This window comes from Plenodomus lingam (genome assembly GCF_022343315.1).
Source record: "Plenodomus lingam strain CAN1 chromosome Unknown contig_28, whole genome shotgun sequence".
NCBI classification, from domain to species: Eukaryota; Fungi; Ascomycota; class Dothideomycetes; order Pleosporales; family Leptosphaeriaceae; genus Plenodomus; species Plenodomus lingam.
Window position 1 is genome coordinate 1 of NW_027093943.1, and position 13,538 is coordinate 13,538.

Genomic DNA, 13,538 nt, shown 5'->3' on the forward strand with positions numbered 1-13,538 from the left:
CCACCAAACAGAGTACTTGCTTAAAGGTGAACAACAACAACAAAAAAGATTAAGAGGAATAAAATATTTAAAAGCTACAATGAACAAATTTACACTTATTAAAAATTTACTTAGATACGATGGAAAAACGATAAGCTTATCGAATGATTTTGTAACAAAAGACTTAGCTTATTTTGTAAATTTTGTAAAAAATATTACAATGACGCTAATTTATTTGTCAAAATTATCAGATAAAGGTTACGTAAATAAACCAAACGTTGACTTGCCTATTTTACTTTGGTTTTTAAAGGAATTTAAATTAATTAAATCCAATTCAATAACGAATTATTCTATTGGTATAAACACTTTCTTTTTTAATTTAGTATTATTGCTTTTACTAATTACTGTTATGAATATAGAAAAACATTGTTTGTTAAAGACTTCAGAAGAGGGTTATTTAGATTTAAAAACTGATTTAGCTACAATAAGAAAACAATTATTGAGAATGATTCATCCCAATTTTAGAGCTAAAATAACTAAAAGAGGGTTGTCAGTAATTTTAAATTCTTTAGTGGGTTACGACAGTGAATACGAGCTAAATTCATCAATAAGAAAAACCAATGATTTACTATCTATACAATTAGCAGGTAGCACCGGACTCGTTTTAAAAGTACCCCTTATTGATAAAAGACCTGTTACTTCTAGTTATTTAAATAATAATTTAACTAATGTTTTTAAAGGGGACGAAAAGAAGATTGGTTGTATTTTTTGTGCTAGCATTGAAAAAGTGATTTCCGATATTAGATCAGTATCATGTGAAGATAACGATAACTTGATAGAAAGATTAATTTTAAAACTAGAAACTTTAGATTTAAAGTCTTATGTAATAGATGGTTATAAAGTTTATTCGTTCCCGAAGTCAGAGGTTAAATCATTTATAAAATATACAAATGAATATACCAGTAAAGATCTAATAACAGATTCTGATTCATTAAATAATGTTAATAATGAGAATTCTTTATTAGAAATAATCGGTTTTCTTAATGATGTTTGTGGTATTAAACATTTGTCATCAAGGATGAAAAATAGTATTAAAAATAGTTCTAACAAGTCTTTATCACGTATTACCTATAAACATGGTTTATCTAGATTGAGTATTACAATTAATAGAATGTTAACAATATGTATGCACGAGTCTGCTGCGGACTTGTCAATGTTAAAGGATTTTGAAACATTCAAAGAAAATTTGGATATTGTACATAGGTCCTTTGTTACATTAGGTAAACCCCTAACTCTAGATTGATGTAATAGTAAAGTACATTTTAGAGACACTATTTTATTAGCACCTGCTGGTGTTAAAAGTTTGGCTGGTGTAGGTAGTATATACGGTGATGAATTTAAGAAAATCGATATTGGTAGTTATAGAAGCGGAAAAATGCGTGAATTGTTAAAAGATAATAAGGAATTATTCGAAAAATATGCTATACAGGATTCTATAATTACCCTTAAACATGCTAGTTCAATGGAAGATTTCTATTTAAGTGTTAATAAGATAGGGGTTCCACTAACTCTTTCTAGTATTGGTAAATCATATGTTATAAAAGAATGATCTCTAATGGGTTATAAGGGTTATCAACCTAGATTAGATATGAGTATGGGTAATTTATCTGGTATGCTTAATCCAAAAGGGGCTCGTTCAATCGATCTTTTAAATTATATAGTGCCTTTTGTTGCTGGATATAGAGGTGGTAGAAACGAGTCTTATATGTATGGTGTTGACGATAATTTAAATAATAGACAATGAATAGACTATGATTTAACTAGTTGTTATACAACTGTAATGTCGATGTTAGGGGACCCTGATTATAAAAGAGCTGCGTATGTTTTTAATAAAACTATCGAAAAAATGAATTATAGAGACTTGTTATTGAACTATATAATGGTCGATGTTGATTTTAAATTCCCTGATAACGTAAAATACCCTTGTATACCTACTAGAGTAGATGATGATATAGATATTTATCCTAAACAAGGTCGTAGTACCATAACAGGGTGTGAATATTTTGTAGCTAAATCAATGGGTTGTCGTTTACATGTTAGAACTGGTGTTATAGTGCCTTTTAAAAAAGATGAGTCTAAAAAATCTAACAATACAGATTTTGATACTGATTATCTTGGACCTTTTAAGAGTATTGTAAAAGAACTACAATGTAAAAGACGTCAGTTTGAAAAGAAAACTTTTTATAATTATATGTATAAAGAAATCGGTAATTCTGTTTACGGTCAAATAGCAATGGGTATTAGTGGAAGAACTACTTATGATATAAAAACCAAAAACTACGTTAAAATTCAAGGGGGTTTATTAGCTAATCCCATATTAGCTGGTTATATAACAGGATTTACTAGAGCTCTAATTGGGGAATGTATGAACAATATTCAAGAACTTGGTGGTATAATAATATCCACCACTACAGATGGTTTTATAACCGATGTTGATGATTTAGAGAATAAAATACTTGGTTTAGAAAATAATAGAAATAAAGAACGTTTTTATTGTTTAAAATTATATAGATTATTTAGAGATTATTTAACAACTTTTGAGAATTCAGAAAGTGACCCGAGAGCCTTGGAAATAAAAAATATCGAGATTTCAGGTATCATAACAGTTAAAACAAGAGCTCAATTAGGGTTTACAAAAGGAGGTATTTCAGCAATTACAGGTTTTCAAACTAGAAATATTGATAAAACATTCTTGATTGAAGAGTTTTCCAATATTTTGAAAAATGACGATAATAAAGTAATCGAATATGTTCAAACGGGTTTAAGAAGTGCTAGCGATATTTATAAAAATAATGGTCATGTCATTGCTACTTATAAAGATAGGAGCTTTAGCGTTGAATATGATAACAAACGTTGTATTTTAGATCCTAATAAAAATTATTACTTATATAGAAAAGGTTTATTAGATTCAAAACCCTGAAATAACGTAATCGAATACGCTAAGATTAGGGTTTTAAAAGATACTATAACAAAACCCGTATTTGTAAAAGGTATTGTATCTTCTCAATCCAAAAGTTATAAATCTTATATAGAAACAAGCGTTAGAGGGTTTGTTAAAGCATGTTTATCAGAGAACGTAAATAAGAGGTATGGAATACCTATTGATTGATTCAGTAGTTATAAATCTATAATAGATTTTATACACGGTTACGAGCCTGCTAGAGAGGTTAAATTAAGTTATTCTAGTATGTCTAATTTAAAATACCGAAATACTATATCTAGAACTGTACCAAGAACGACTGAGAATGAGGGTTTTATTGCTTATGTTAAAGATAATATAGTTGATTTTAAAACAGATCTTTTCTTCAAAGAGTTAAGTGATGAGTCTATTAGAGAGGCAAACAAACAAACAAAAGTTTTATAATAAAGCTTTTTTATTATAACACTAAATAGTAGTGTATTTTATTATTATTTGAAACTTATTTAACATTTGTAATTTGTTTGACACACAAATATTAATTAGTTCACATTTTGGTCATATTTGTCTGACAATCAAATAATTTCACATTTAGTTAACATTTTAGTCATATTTGTCTGACACACATAATTTGACATTTAGTTAACATTTTTAGTCATATTTGTCTGACGAACAAATAATTTCACATTTAGTTCACATTTTCTAGACACATAAAAATAGATATTTATTTCACATTTCACATTTCACATTTCGCATTTCACATTTTTTTCCGGCATAAGGTCAAACAATGCGTGGGTGGGATGGGTGTTCTGATGTGAGTCAGTTCAACGTTTATTAAGGCCTTTATCAATTGTGCTGTCAACACACTGTTAAAAAATAAACGGGTTTTAAAATGCCTATATACGAAGAACACAAATTAAAATTATTGTGTGAAGTATAAGTAAGGTGTTTTAAACACGCATATTAGTATTCGTACTAATTAGTTCGCTGATTTTGTTAGTTTTGCAACACTTTTCTCTTCTCTTTCATTCTTATTTCATTCTCTATACATAGAAGGTAATAAAGAGAAGTTAATAAAGAGAAGGGTATATAGTGTGAAGATGCCTATTTTATAGAATATTTAGGATTTGGTAAATAGTGTTCAATTCATAAGTTTGATGCTGACGGCCTTGCACGCCAATCCGGTAAAATCAAACAACCCAAAGAATATTTGATTAAAGGGCTCCAACTAACAAGGCAAGTTCGCTAAAAAGATTATTATTTTGTTTTTTTGATATGATTATTGGGTATTAGGAGTATAGGTATTGAGATATGGATTAGAAAACTATATTATTATTATTTTAATTTATGGGAGCATGTTTCACAAGAACAAGCTTGATTTTTAATGCTATAGCAGCAGTGAGATGTAAGCTGTTGGATTTATCAGATAAGATATAAAGTTAGATCATACTATAGATCAATTAAGAAATGACGGTCTAAGAAGAACCAAAAACCCTTCTGACGATACATCTATGGTTAAAATTGGTTATGCTATAATCTACTACTTAAATATGAGTTACCACCAAACAGAGTACTTGCTTAAAGGTGAACAACAACAACAAAAAAGATTAAGAGGAATAAAATATTTAAAAGCTACAATGAACAAATTTACACTTATTAAAAATTTACTTAGATACGATGGAAAAACGATAAGCTTATCGAATGATTTTGTAACAAAAGACTTAGCTTATTTTGTAAATTTTGTAAAAAATATTACAATGACGCTAATTTATTTGTCAAAATTATCAGATAAAGGTTACGTAAATAAACCAAACGTTGACTTGCCTATTTTACTTTGGTTTTTAAAGGAATTTAAATTAATTAAATCCAATTCAATAACGAATTATTCTATTGGTATAAACACTTTCTTTTTTAATTTAGTATTATTGCTTTTACTAATTACTGTTATGAATATAGAAAAACATTGTTTGTTAAAGACTTCAGAAGAGGGTTATTTAGATTTAAAAACTGATTTAGCTACAATAAGAAAACAATTATTGAGAATGATTCATCCCAATTTTAGAGCTAAAATAACTAAAAGAGGGTTGTCAGTAATTTTAAATTCTTTAGTGGGTTACGACAGTGAATACGAGCTAAATTCATCAATAAGAAAAACCAATGATTTACTATCTATACAATTAGCAGGTAGCACCGGACTCGTTTTAAAAGTACCCCTTATTGATAAAAGACCTGTTACTTCTAGTTATTTAAATAATAATTTAACTAATGTTTTTAAAGGGGACGAAAAGAAGATTGGTTGTATTTTTGTGCTAGCATTGAAAAAGTGATTTCCGATATTAGATCAGTATCATGTGAAGATAACGATAACTTGATAGAAAGATTAATTTTAAAACTAGAAACTTTAGATTTAAAGTCTTATGTAATAGATGGTTATAAAGTTTATTCGTTCCCGAAGTCAGAGGTTAAATCATTTATAAAATATACAAATGAATATACCAGTAAAGATCTAATAACAGATTCTGATTCATTAAATAATGTTAATAATGAGAATTCTTTATTAGAAATAATCGGTTTTCTTAATGATGTTTGTGGTATTAAACATTTGTCATCAAGGATGAAAAATAGTATTAAAAATAGTTCTAACAAGTCTTTATCACGTATTACCTATAAACATGGTTTATCTAGATTGAGTATTACAATTAATAGAATGTTAACAATATGTATGCACGAGTCTGCTGCGGACTTGTCAATGTTAAAGGATTTTGAAACATTCAAAGAAAATTTGGATATTGTACATAGGTCCTTTGTTACATTAGGTAAACCCCTAACTCTAGATTGATGTAATAGTAAAGTACATTTTAGAGACACTATTTTATTAGCACCTGCTGGTGTTAAAAGTTTGGCTGGTGTAGGTAGTATATACGGTGATGAATTTAAGAAAATCGATATTGGTAGTTATAGAAGCGGAAAAATGCGTGAATTGTTAAAAGATAATAAGGAATTATTCGAAAAATATGCTATACAGGATTCTATAATTACCCTTAAACATGCTAGTTCAATGGAAGATTTCTATTTAAGTGTTAATAAGATAGGGTTTCCACTAACTCTTTCTAGTATTGGTAAATCATATGTTATAAAAGAATGATCTCTAATGGGTTATAAGGGTTATCAACCTAGATTAGATATGAGTATGGGTAATTTATCTGGTATGCTTAATCCAAAAGGGGCTCGTTCAATCGATCTTTTAAATTATATAGTGCCTTTTGTTGCTGGATATAGAGGTGGTAGAAACGAGTCTTATATGTATGGTGTTGACGATAATTTAAATAATAGACAATGAATAGACTATGATTTAACTAGTTGTTATACAACTGTAATGTCGATGTTAGGGGACCCTGATTATAAAAGAGCTGCGTATGTTTTTAATAAAACTATCGAAAAAATGAATTATAGAGACTTGTTATTGAACTATATAATGGTCGATGTTGATTTTAAATTCCCTGATAACGTAAAATACCCTTGTATACCTACTAGAGTAGATGATGATATAGATATTTATCCTAAACAAGGTCGTAGTACCATAACAGGGTGTGAATATTTTGTAGCTAAATCAATGGGTTGTCGTTTACATGTTAGAACTGGTGTTATAGTGCCTTTTAAAAAAGATGAGTCTAAAAAATCTAACAATACAGATTTTGATACTGATTATCTTGGACCTTTTAAGAGTATTGTAAAAGAACTACAATGTAAAAGACGTCAGTTTGAAAAGAAAACTTTTTATAATTATATGTATAAAGAAATCGGTAATTCTGTTTACGGTCAAATAGCAATGGGTATTAGTGGAAGAACTACTTATGATATAAAAACCAAAAACTACGTTAAAATTCAAGGGGGTTTATTAGCTAATCCCATATTAGCTGGTTATATAACAGGATTTACTAGAGCTCTAATTGGGGAATGTATGAACAATATTCAAGAACTTGGTGGTATAATAATATCCACCACTACAGATGGTTTTATAACCGATGTTGATGATTTAGAGAATAAAATACTTGGTTTAGAAAATAATAGAAATAAAGAACGTTTTTATTGTTTAAAATTATATAGATTATTTAGAGATTATTTAACAACTTTTGAGAATTCAGAAAGTGACCCGAGAGCCTTGGAAATAAAAAATATCGAGATTTCAGGTATCATAACAGTTAAAACAAGAGCTCAATTAGGGTTTACAAAAGGAGGTATTTCAGCAATTACAGGTTTTCAAACTAGAAATATTGATAAAACATTCTTGATTGAAGAGTTTTCCAATATTTTGAAAAATGACGATAATAAAGTAATCGAATATGTTCAAACGGGTTTAAGAAGTGCTAGCGATATTTATAAAAATAATGGTCATGTCATTGCTACTTATAAAGATAGGAGCTTTAGCGTTGAATATGATAACAAACGTTGTATTTTAGATCCTAATAAAAATTATTACTTATATAGAAAAGGTTTATTAGATTCAAAACCCTGAAATAACGTAATCGAATACGCTAAGATTAGGGTTTTAAAAGATACTATAACAAAACCCGTATTTGTAAAAGGTATTGTATCTTCTCAATCCAAAAGTTATAAATCTTATATAGAAACAAGCGTTAGAGGGTTTGTTAAAGCATGTTTATCAGAGAACGTAAATAAGAGGTATGGAATACCTATTGATTGATTCAGTAGTTATAAATCTATAATAGATTTTATACACGGTTACGAGCCTGCTAGAGAGGTTAAATTAAGTTATTCTAGTATGTCTAATTTAAAATACCGAAATACTATATCTAGAACTGTACCAAGAACGACTGAGAATGAGGGTTTTATTGCTTATGTTAAAGATAATATAGTTGATTTTAAAACAGATCTTTTCTTCAAAGAGTTAAGTGATGAGTCTATTAGAGAGGCAAACAAACAAACAAAAGTTTTATAATAAAGCTTTTTTATTATAACACTAAATAGTAGTGTATTTTATTATTATTTGAAACTTATTTAACATTTGTAATTTGTTTGACACACAAATATTAATTAGTTCACATTTTGGTCATATTTGTCTGACAATCAAATAATTTCACATTTAGTTAACATTTTAGTCATATTTGTCTGACACACATAATTTGACATTTAGTTAACATTTTTAGTCATATTTGTCTGACGAACAAATAATTTCACATTTAGTTCACATTTTCTAGACACATAAAAATAGATATTTATTTCACATTTCACATTTCACATTTCGCATTTCACATTTTTTTCCGGCATAAGGTCAAACAATGCGTGGGTGGGATGGGTGTTCTGATGTGAGTCAGTTCAACGTTTATTAAGGCCTTTATCAATTGTGCTGTCAACACACTGTTAAAAAATAAACGGGTTTTAAAATGCCTATATACGAAGAACACAAATTAAAATTATTGTGTGAAGTATAAGTAAGGTGTTTTAAACACGCATATTAGTATTCGTACTAATTAGTTCGCTGATTTTGTTAGTTTTGCAACACTTTTCTCTTCTCTTTCATTCTTATTTCATTCTCTATACATAGAAGGTAATAAAGAGAAGTTAATAAAGAGAAGGGTATATAGTGTGAAGATGCCTATTTTATAGAATATTTAGGATTTGGTAAATAGTGTTCAATTCATAAGTTTGATGCTGACGGCCTTGCACGCCAATCCGGTAAAATCAAACAACCCAAAGAATATTTGATTAAAGGGCTCCAACTAACAAGGCAAGTTCGCTAAAAAGATTATTATTTTGTTTTTTTGATATGATTATTGGGTATTAGGAGTATAGGTATTGAGATATGGATTAGAAAACTATATTATTATTATTTTAATTTATGGGAGCATGTTTCACAAGAACAAGCTTGATTTTTAATGCTATAGCAGCAGTGAGATGTAAGCTGTTGGATTTATCAGATAAGATATAAAGTTAGATCATACTATAGATCAATTAAGAAATGACGGTCTAAGAAGAACCAAAAACCCTTCTGACGATACATCTATGGTTAAAATTGGTTATGCTATAATCTACTACTTAAATATGAGTTACCACCAAACAGAGTACTTGCTTAAAGGTGAACAACAACAACAAAAAAGATTAAGAGGAATAAAATATTTAAAAGCTACAATGAACAAATTTACACTTATTAAAAATTTACTTAGATACGATGGAAAAACGATAAGCTTATCGAATGATTTTGTAACAAAAGACTTAGCTTATTTTGTAAATTTTGTAAAAAATATTACAATGACGCTAATTTATTTGTCAAAATTATCAGATAAAGGTTACGTAAATAAACCAAACGTTGACTTGCCTATTTTACTTTGGTTTTTAAAGGAATTTAAATTAATTAAATCCAATTCAATAACGAATTATTCTATTGGTATAAACACTTTCTTTTTTAATTTAGTATTATTGCTTTTACTAATTACTGTTATGAATATAGAAAAACATTGTTTGTTAAAGACTTCAGAAGAGGGTTATTTAGATTTAAAAACTGATTTAGCTACAATAAGAAAACAATTATTGAGAATGATTCATCCCAATTTTAGAGCTAAAATAACTAAAAGAGGGTTGTCAGTAATTTTAAATTCTTTAGTGGGTTACGACAGTGAATACGAGCTAAATTCATCAATAAGAAAAACCAATGATTTACTATCTATACAATTAGCAGGTAGCACCGGACTCGTTTTAAAAGTACCCCTTATTGATAAAAGACCTGTTACTTCTAGTTATTTAAATAATAATTTAACTAATGTTTTTAAAGGGGACGAAAAGAAGATTGGTTGTATTTTTGTGCTAGCATTGAAAAAGTGATTTCCGATATTAGATCAGTATCATGTGAAGATAACGATAACTTGATAGAAAGATTAATTTTAAAACTAGAAACTTTAGATTTAAAGTCTTATGTAATAGATGGTTATAAAGTTTATTCGTTCCCGAAGTCAGAGGTTAAATCATTTATAAAATATACAAATGAATATACCAGTAAAGATCTAATAACAGATTCTGATTCATTAAATAATGTTAATAATGAGAATTCTTTATTAGAAATAATCGGTTTTCTTAATGATGTTTGTGGTATTAAACATTTGTCATCAAGGATGAAAAATAGTATTAAAAATAGTTCTAACAAGTCTTTATCACGTATTACCTATAAACATGGTTTATCTAGATTGAGTATTACAATTAATAGAATGTTAACAATATGTATACACGAGTCTGCTGCGGACTTGTCAATGTTAAAGGATTTTGAAACATTCAAAGAAAATTTGGATATTGTACATAGGTCCTTTGTTACATTAGGTAAACCCCTAACTCTAGATTGATGTAATAGTAAAGTACATTTTAGAGACACTATTTTATTAGCACCTGCTGGTGTTAAAAGTTTGGCTGGTGTAGGTAGTATATACGGTGATGAATTTAAGAAAATCGATATTGGTAGTTATAGAAGCGGAAAAATGCGTGAATTGTTAAAAGATAATAATGAATTATTCGAAAAATATGCTATACAGGATTCTATAATTACCCTTAAACATGCTAGTTCAATGGAAGATTTCTATTTAAGTGTTAATAAGATAGGGGTTCCACTAACTCTTTCTAGTATTGGTAAATCATATGTTATAAAAGAATGATCTCTAATGGGTTATAAGGGTTATCAACCTAGATTAGATATGAGTATGGGTAATTTATCTGGTATGCTTAATCCAAAAGGGGCTCGTTCAATCGATCTTTTAAATTATATAGTGCCTTTTGTTGCTGGATATAGAGGTGGTAGAAACGAGTCTTATATGTATGGTGTTGACGATAATTTAAATAATAGACAATGAATAGACTATGATTTAACTAGTTGTTATACAACTGTAATGTCGATGTTAGGGGACCCTGATTATAAAAGAGCTGCGTATGTTTTTAATAAAACTATCGAAAAAATGAATTATAGAGACTTGTTATTGTACTATATAATGGTCGATGTTGATTTTAAATTCCCTGATAACGTAAAATACCCTTGTATACCTACTAGAGTAGATGATGATATAGATATTTATCCTAAACAAGGTCGTAGTACCATAACAGGGTGTGAATATTTTGTAGCTAAATCAATGGGTTGTTGTTTACATGTTAGAACTGGTGTTATAGTGCCTTTTAAAAAAGATGAGTCTAAAAAATCTAACAATACAGATTTTGATACTGATTATCTTGGACCTTTTAAGAGTATTTTAAAAGAACTACAATGTAAAAGACGTCAGTTTGAAAAGAAAACTTTTTATAATTATATGTATAAAGAAATCGGTAATTCTGTTTACGGTCAAATAGCAATGGGTATTAGTGGAAGAACTACTTATGATATAAAAACCAAAAACTACGTTAAAATTCATGGGGGTTTATTAGCTAATCCCATATTAGCTGGTTATATAACAGGATTTACTAGAGCTCTAATTGGGGAATGTATGAACAATATTCAAGAACTTGGTGGTATAATAATATCCACCACTACAGATGGTTTTATAACCGATGTTGATGATTTAGAGAATAAAATACTTGGTTTAGAAAATAATAGAAATAAAGAACGTTTTTATTGTTTAAAATTATATAGATTATTTAGAGATTATTTAACAACTTTTGAGAATTCAGAAAGTGACCCGAGAGCCTTGGAAATAAAAAATATCGAGATTTCAGGTATCATAACAGTTAAAACAAGGGCTCAATTAGGGTTTACAAAAGGAGGTATTTCAGCAATTACAGGTTTTCAAACTAGAAATATTGATAAAACATTCTTGATTGAAGAGTTTTCCAATATTTTGAAAAATGACGATAATAAAGTAATCGAATATGTTCAAACGGGTTTAAGAAGTGCTAGCGATATTTATAAAAATAATGGTCATGTCATTGCTACTTATAAAGATAGGAGCTTTAGCGTTGAATATGATAACAAACGTTGTATTTTAGATCCTAATAAAAATTATTACTTATATAGAAAAGGTTTATTAGATTCAAAACCCTGAAATAACGTAATCGAATACGCTAAGATTAGGGTTTTAAAAGATACTATAACAAAACCCGTATTTGTAAAAGGTATTGTATCTTCTCAATCCAAAAGTTATAAATCTTATATAGAAACAAGCGTTAGAGGGTTTGTTAAAGCATGTTTATCAGAGAACGTAAATAAGAGGTATGGAATACCTATTGATTGATTCAGTAGTTATAAATCTATAATAGATTTTATACACGGTTACGAGCCTGCTAGAGAGTTTAAATTAAGTTATTCTAGTATGTCTAATTTAAAATACCGAAATACTATATCTAGAACTGTACCAAGAACGACTGAGAATGAGGGTTTTATTGCTTATGTTAAAGATAATATAGTTGATTTTAAAACAGATCTTTTCTTCAAAGAGTTAAGTGATGAGTCTATTAGAGAGGCAAACAAACAAACAAAAGTTTTATAATAAAGCTTTTTTATTATAACACTAAATAGTAGTGTATTTTATTATTATTTGAAACTTATTTAACATTTGTAATTTGTTTGACACACAAATATTAATTAGTTCACATTTTGGTCATATTTGTCTGACAATCAAATAATTTCACATTTAGTTAACATTTTAGTCATATTTGTCTGACACACATAATTTGACATTTAGTTAACATTTTTAGTCATATTTGTCTGACGAACAAATAATTTCACATTTAGTTCACATTTTCTAGACACATAAAAATAGATATTTATTTCACATTTCACATTTCACATTTCGCATTTCACATTTTTTCCGGCATAAGGTCAAACAATGCGTGGGTGGGATGGGTGTTCTGATGTGAGTCAGTTCAACGTTTATTAAGGCCTTTATCAATTGTGCTGTCAACACACTGTTAAAAAATAAACGGGTTTTAAAATGCCTATATACGAAGAACACAAATTAAAATTATTGTGTGAAGTATAAGTAAGGTGTTTTAAACACGCATATTAGTATTCGTACTAAGTAGTTCGCTGATTTTGTTAGTTTTGCAACACTTTTCTCTTCTCTTTCATTCTTATTTCATTCTCTATACATAGAAGGTAATAAAGAGAAGTTAATAAAGAGAAGGGTATATAGTGTGAAGATGCCTAATTTATAGAATATTTAGGATTTGGTAAATAGTGTTCAATTCATAAGTTTGATGCTGACGGCCTTGCACGCCAATCCGGTAAAATCAAACAACCCAAAGAATATTTGATTAAAGGGCTCCAACTAACAAGGCAAGTTCGCTAAAAAGATTATTATTTTGTTTTTTGATATGATTATTGGGTATTAGGAGTATAGGTATTGAGATATGGATTAGAAAACTATATTATTATTATTTTAATTTATGGGAGCATGTTTCACAAGAACAAGCTTGATTTTTAATGCTATAGCAGCAGTGAGATGTAAGCTGTTGGATTTATCAGATAAGATATAAAGTTAGATCATACTATAGATCAATTAAGAAATGACGGTCTAAGAAGAACCAAAAACCCTTCTGACGATACATCTATGGTTAAAATTGGTTATGCTATAATCTACTACTTAAATATGAGTTA

General features: G+C 28.4%; 6 protein-coding genes across 6 annotated transcripts; all 6 read left to right on the plus strand.

Moving 5' to 3' along the window:
• Positions 1-398: 398 nt before the first annotated feature.
• On the plus strand, positions 399-1,282 carry IAQ61_007411 (uncharacterized protein; the record flags this gene model as incomplete). The annotated part of the gene is made up of 1 exon (XM_066097569.1): positions 399-1,282. A coding segment is annotated over one exon (884 nt), but the record flags the coding sequence as incomplete, so codon positions are not given.
• A 543-nt stretch (positions 1,283-1,825) lies between these two features.
• IAQ61_007412 (uncharacterized protein) lies at positions 1,826-2,959 on the plus strand (the record flags this gene model as incomplete). The annotated part of the gene is made up of 1 exon (XM_066097570.1): positions 1,826-2,959. One exon carries the CDS (start codon positions 1,826-1,828, stop codon positions 2,957-2,959), a length of 1,134 nt encoding a protein of 377 aa, XP_065952461.1.
• Positions 2,960-4,713: 1,754 nt separating this feature from the next.
• On the plus strand, positions 4,714-5,795 carry IAQ61_007413 (uncharacterized protein; the record flags this gene model as incomplete). Its single annotated transcript, XM_066097571.1, has 3 exons — positions 4,714-4,849; positions 4,913-5,254; positions 5,362-5,795. The coding sequence occupies 3 exons, from the start codon at positions 4,714-4,716 to the stop codon at positions 5,793-5,795; spliced, it is 912 nt and encodes a 303-aa protein (XP_065952462.1).
• Positions 5,796-6,338: 543 nt separating this feature from the next.
• IAQ61_007414 (uncharacterized protein) lies at positions 6,339-7,472 on the plus strand (the record flags this gene model as incomplete). Its single annotated transcript, XM_066097572.1, has 1 exon — positions 6,339-7,472. One exon carries the CDS (start codon positions 6,339-6,341, stop codon positions 7,470-7,472), a length of 1,134 nt encoding a protein of 377 aa, XP_065952463.1.
• Positions 7,473-9,226: 1,754 nt separating this feature from the next.
• IAQ61_007415 (uncharacterized protein) lies at positions 9,227-10,308 on the plus strand (the record flags this gene model as incomplete). The annotated part of the gene is made up of 3 exons (XM_066097573.1): positions 9,227-9,362; positions 9,426-9,767; positions 9,875-10,308. 3 exons carry the CDS (start codon positions 9,227-9,229, stop codon positions 10,306-10,308), a joined length of 912 nt encoding a protein of 303 aa, XP_065952464.1.
• Positions 10,309-10,851: 543 nt separating this feature from the next.
• IAQ61_007416 (uncharacterized protein) lies at positions 10,852-11,985 on the plus strand (the record flags this gene model as incomplete). Its single annotated transcript, XM_066097574.1, has 1 exon — positions 10,852-11,985. The coding sequence occupies one exon, from the start codon at positions 10,852-10,854 to the stop codon at positions 11,983-11,985; it is 1,134 nt and encodes a 377-aa protein (XP_065952465.1).
• Positions 11,986-13,538: the final 1,553 nt, after the last annotated feature.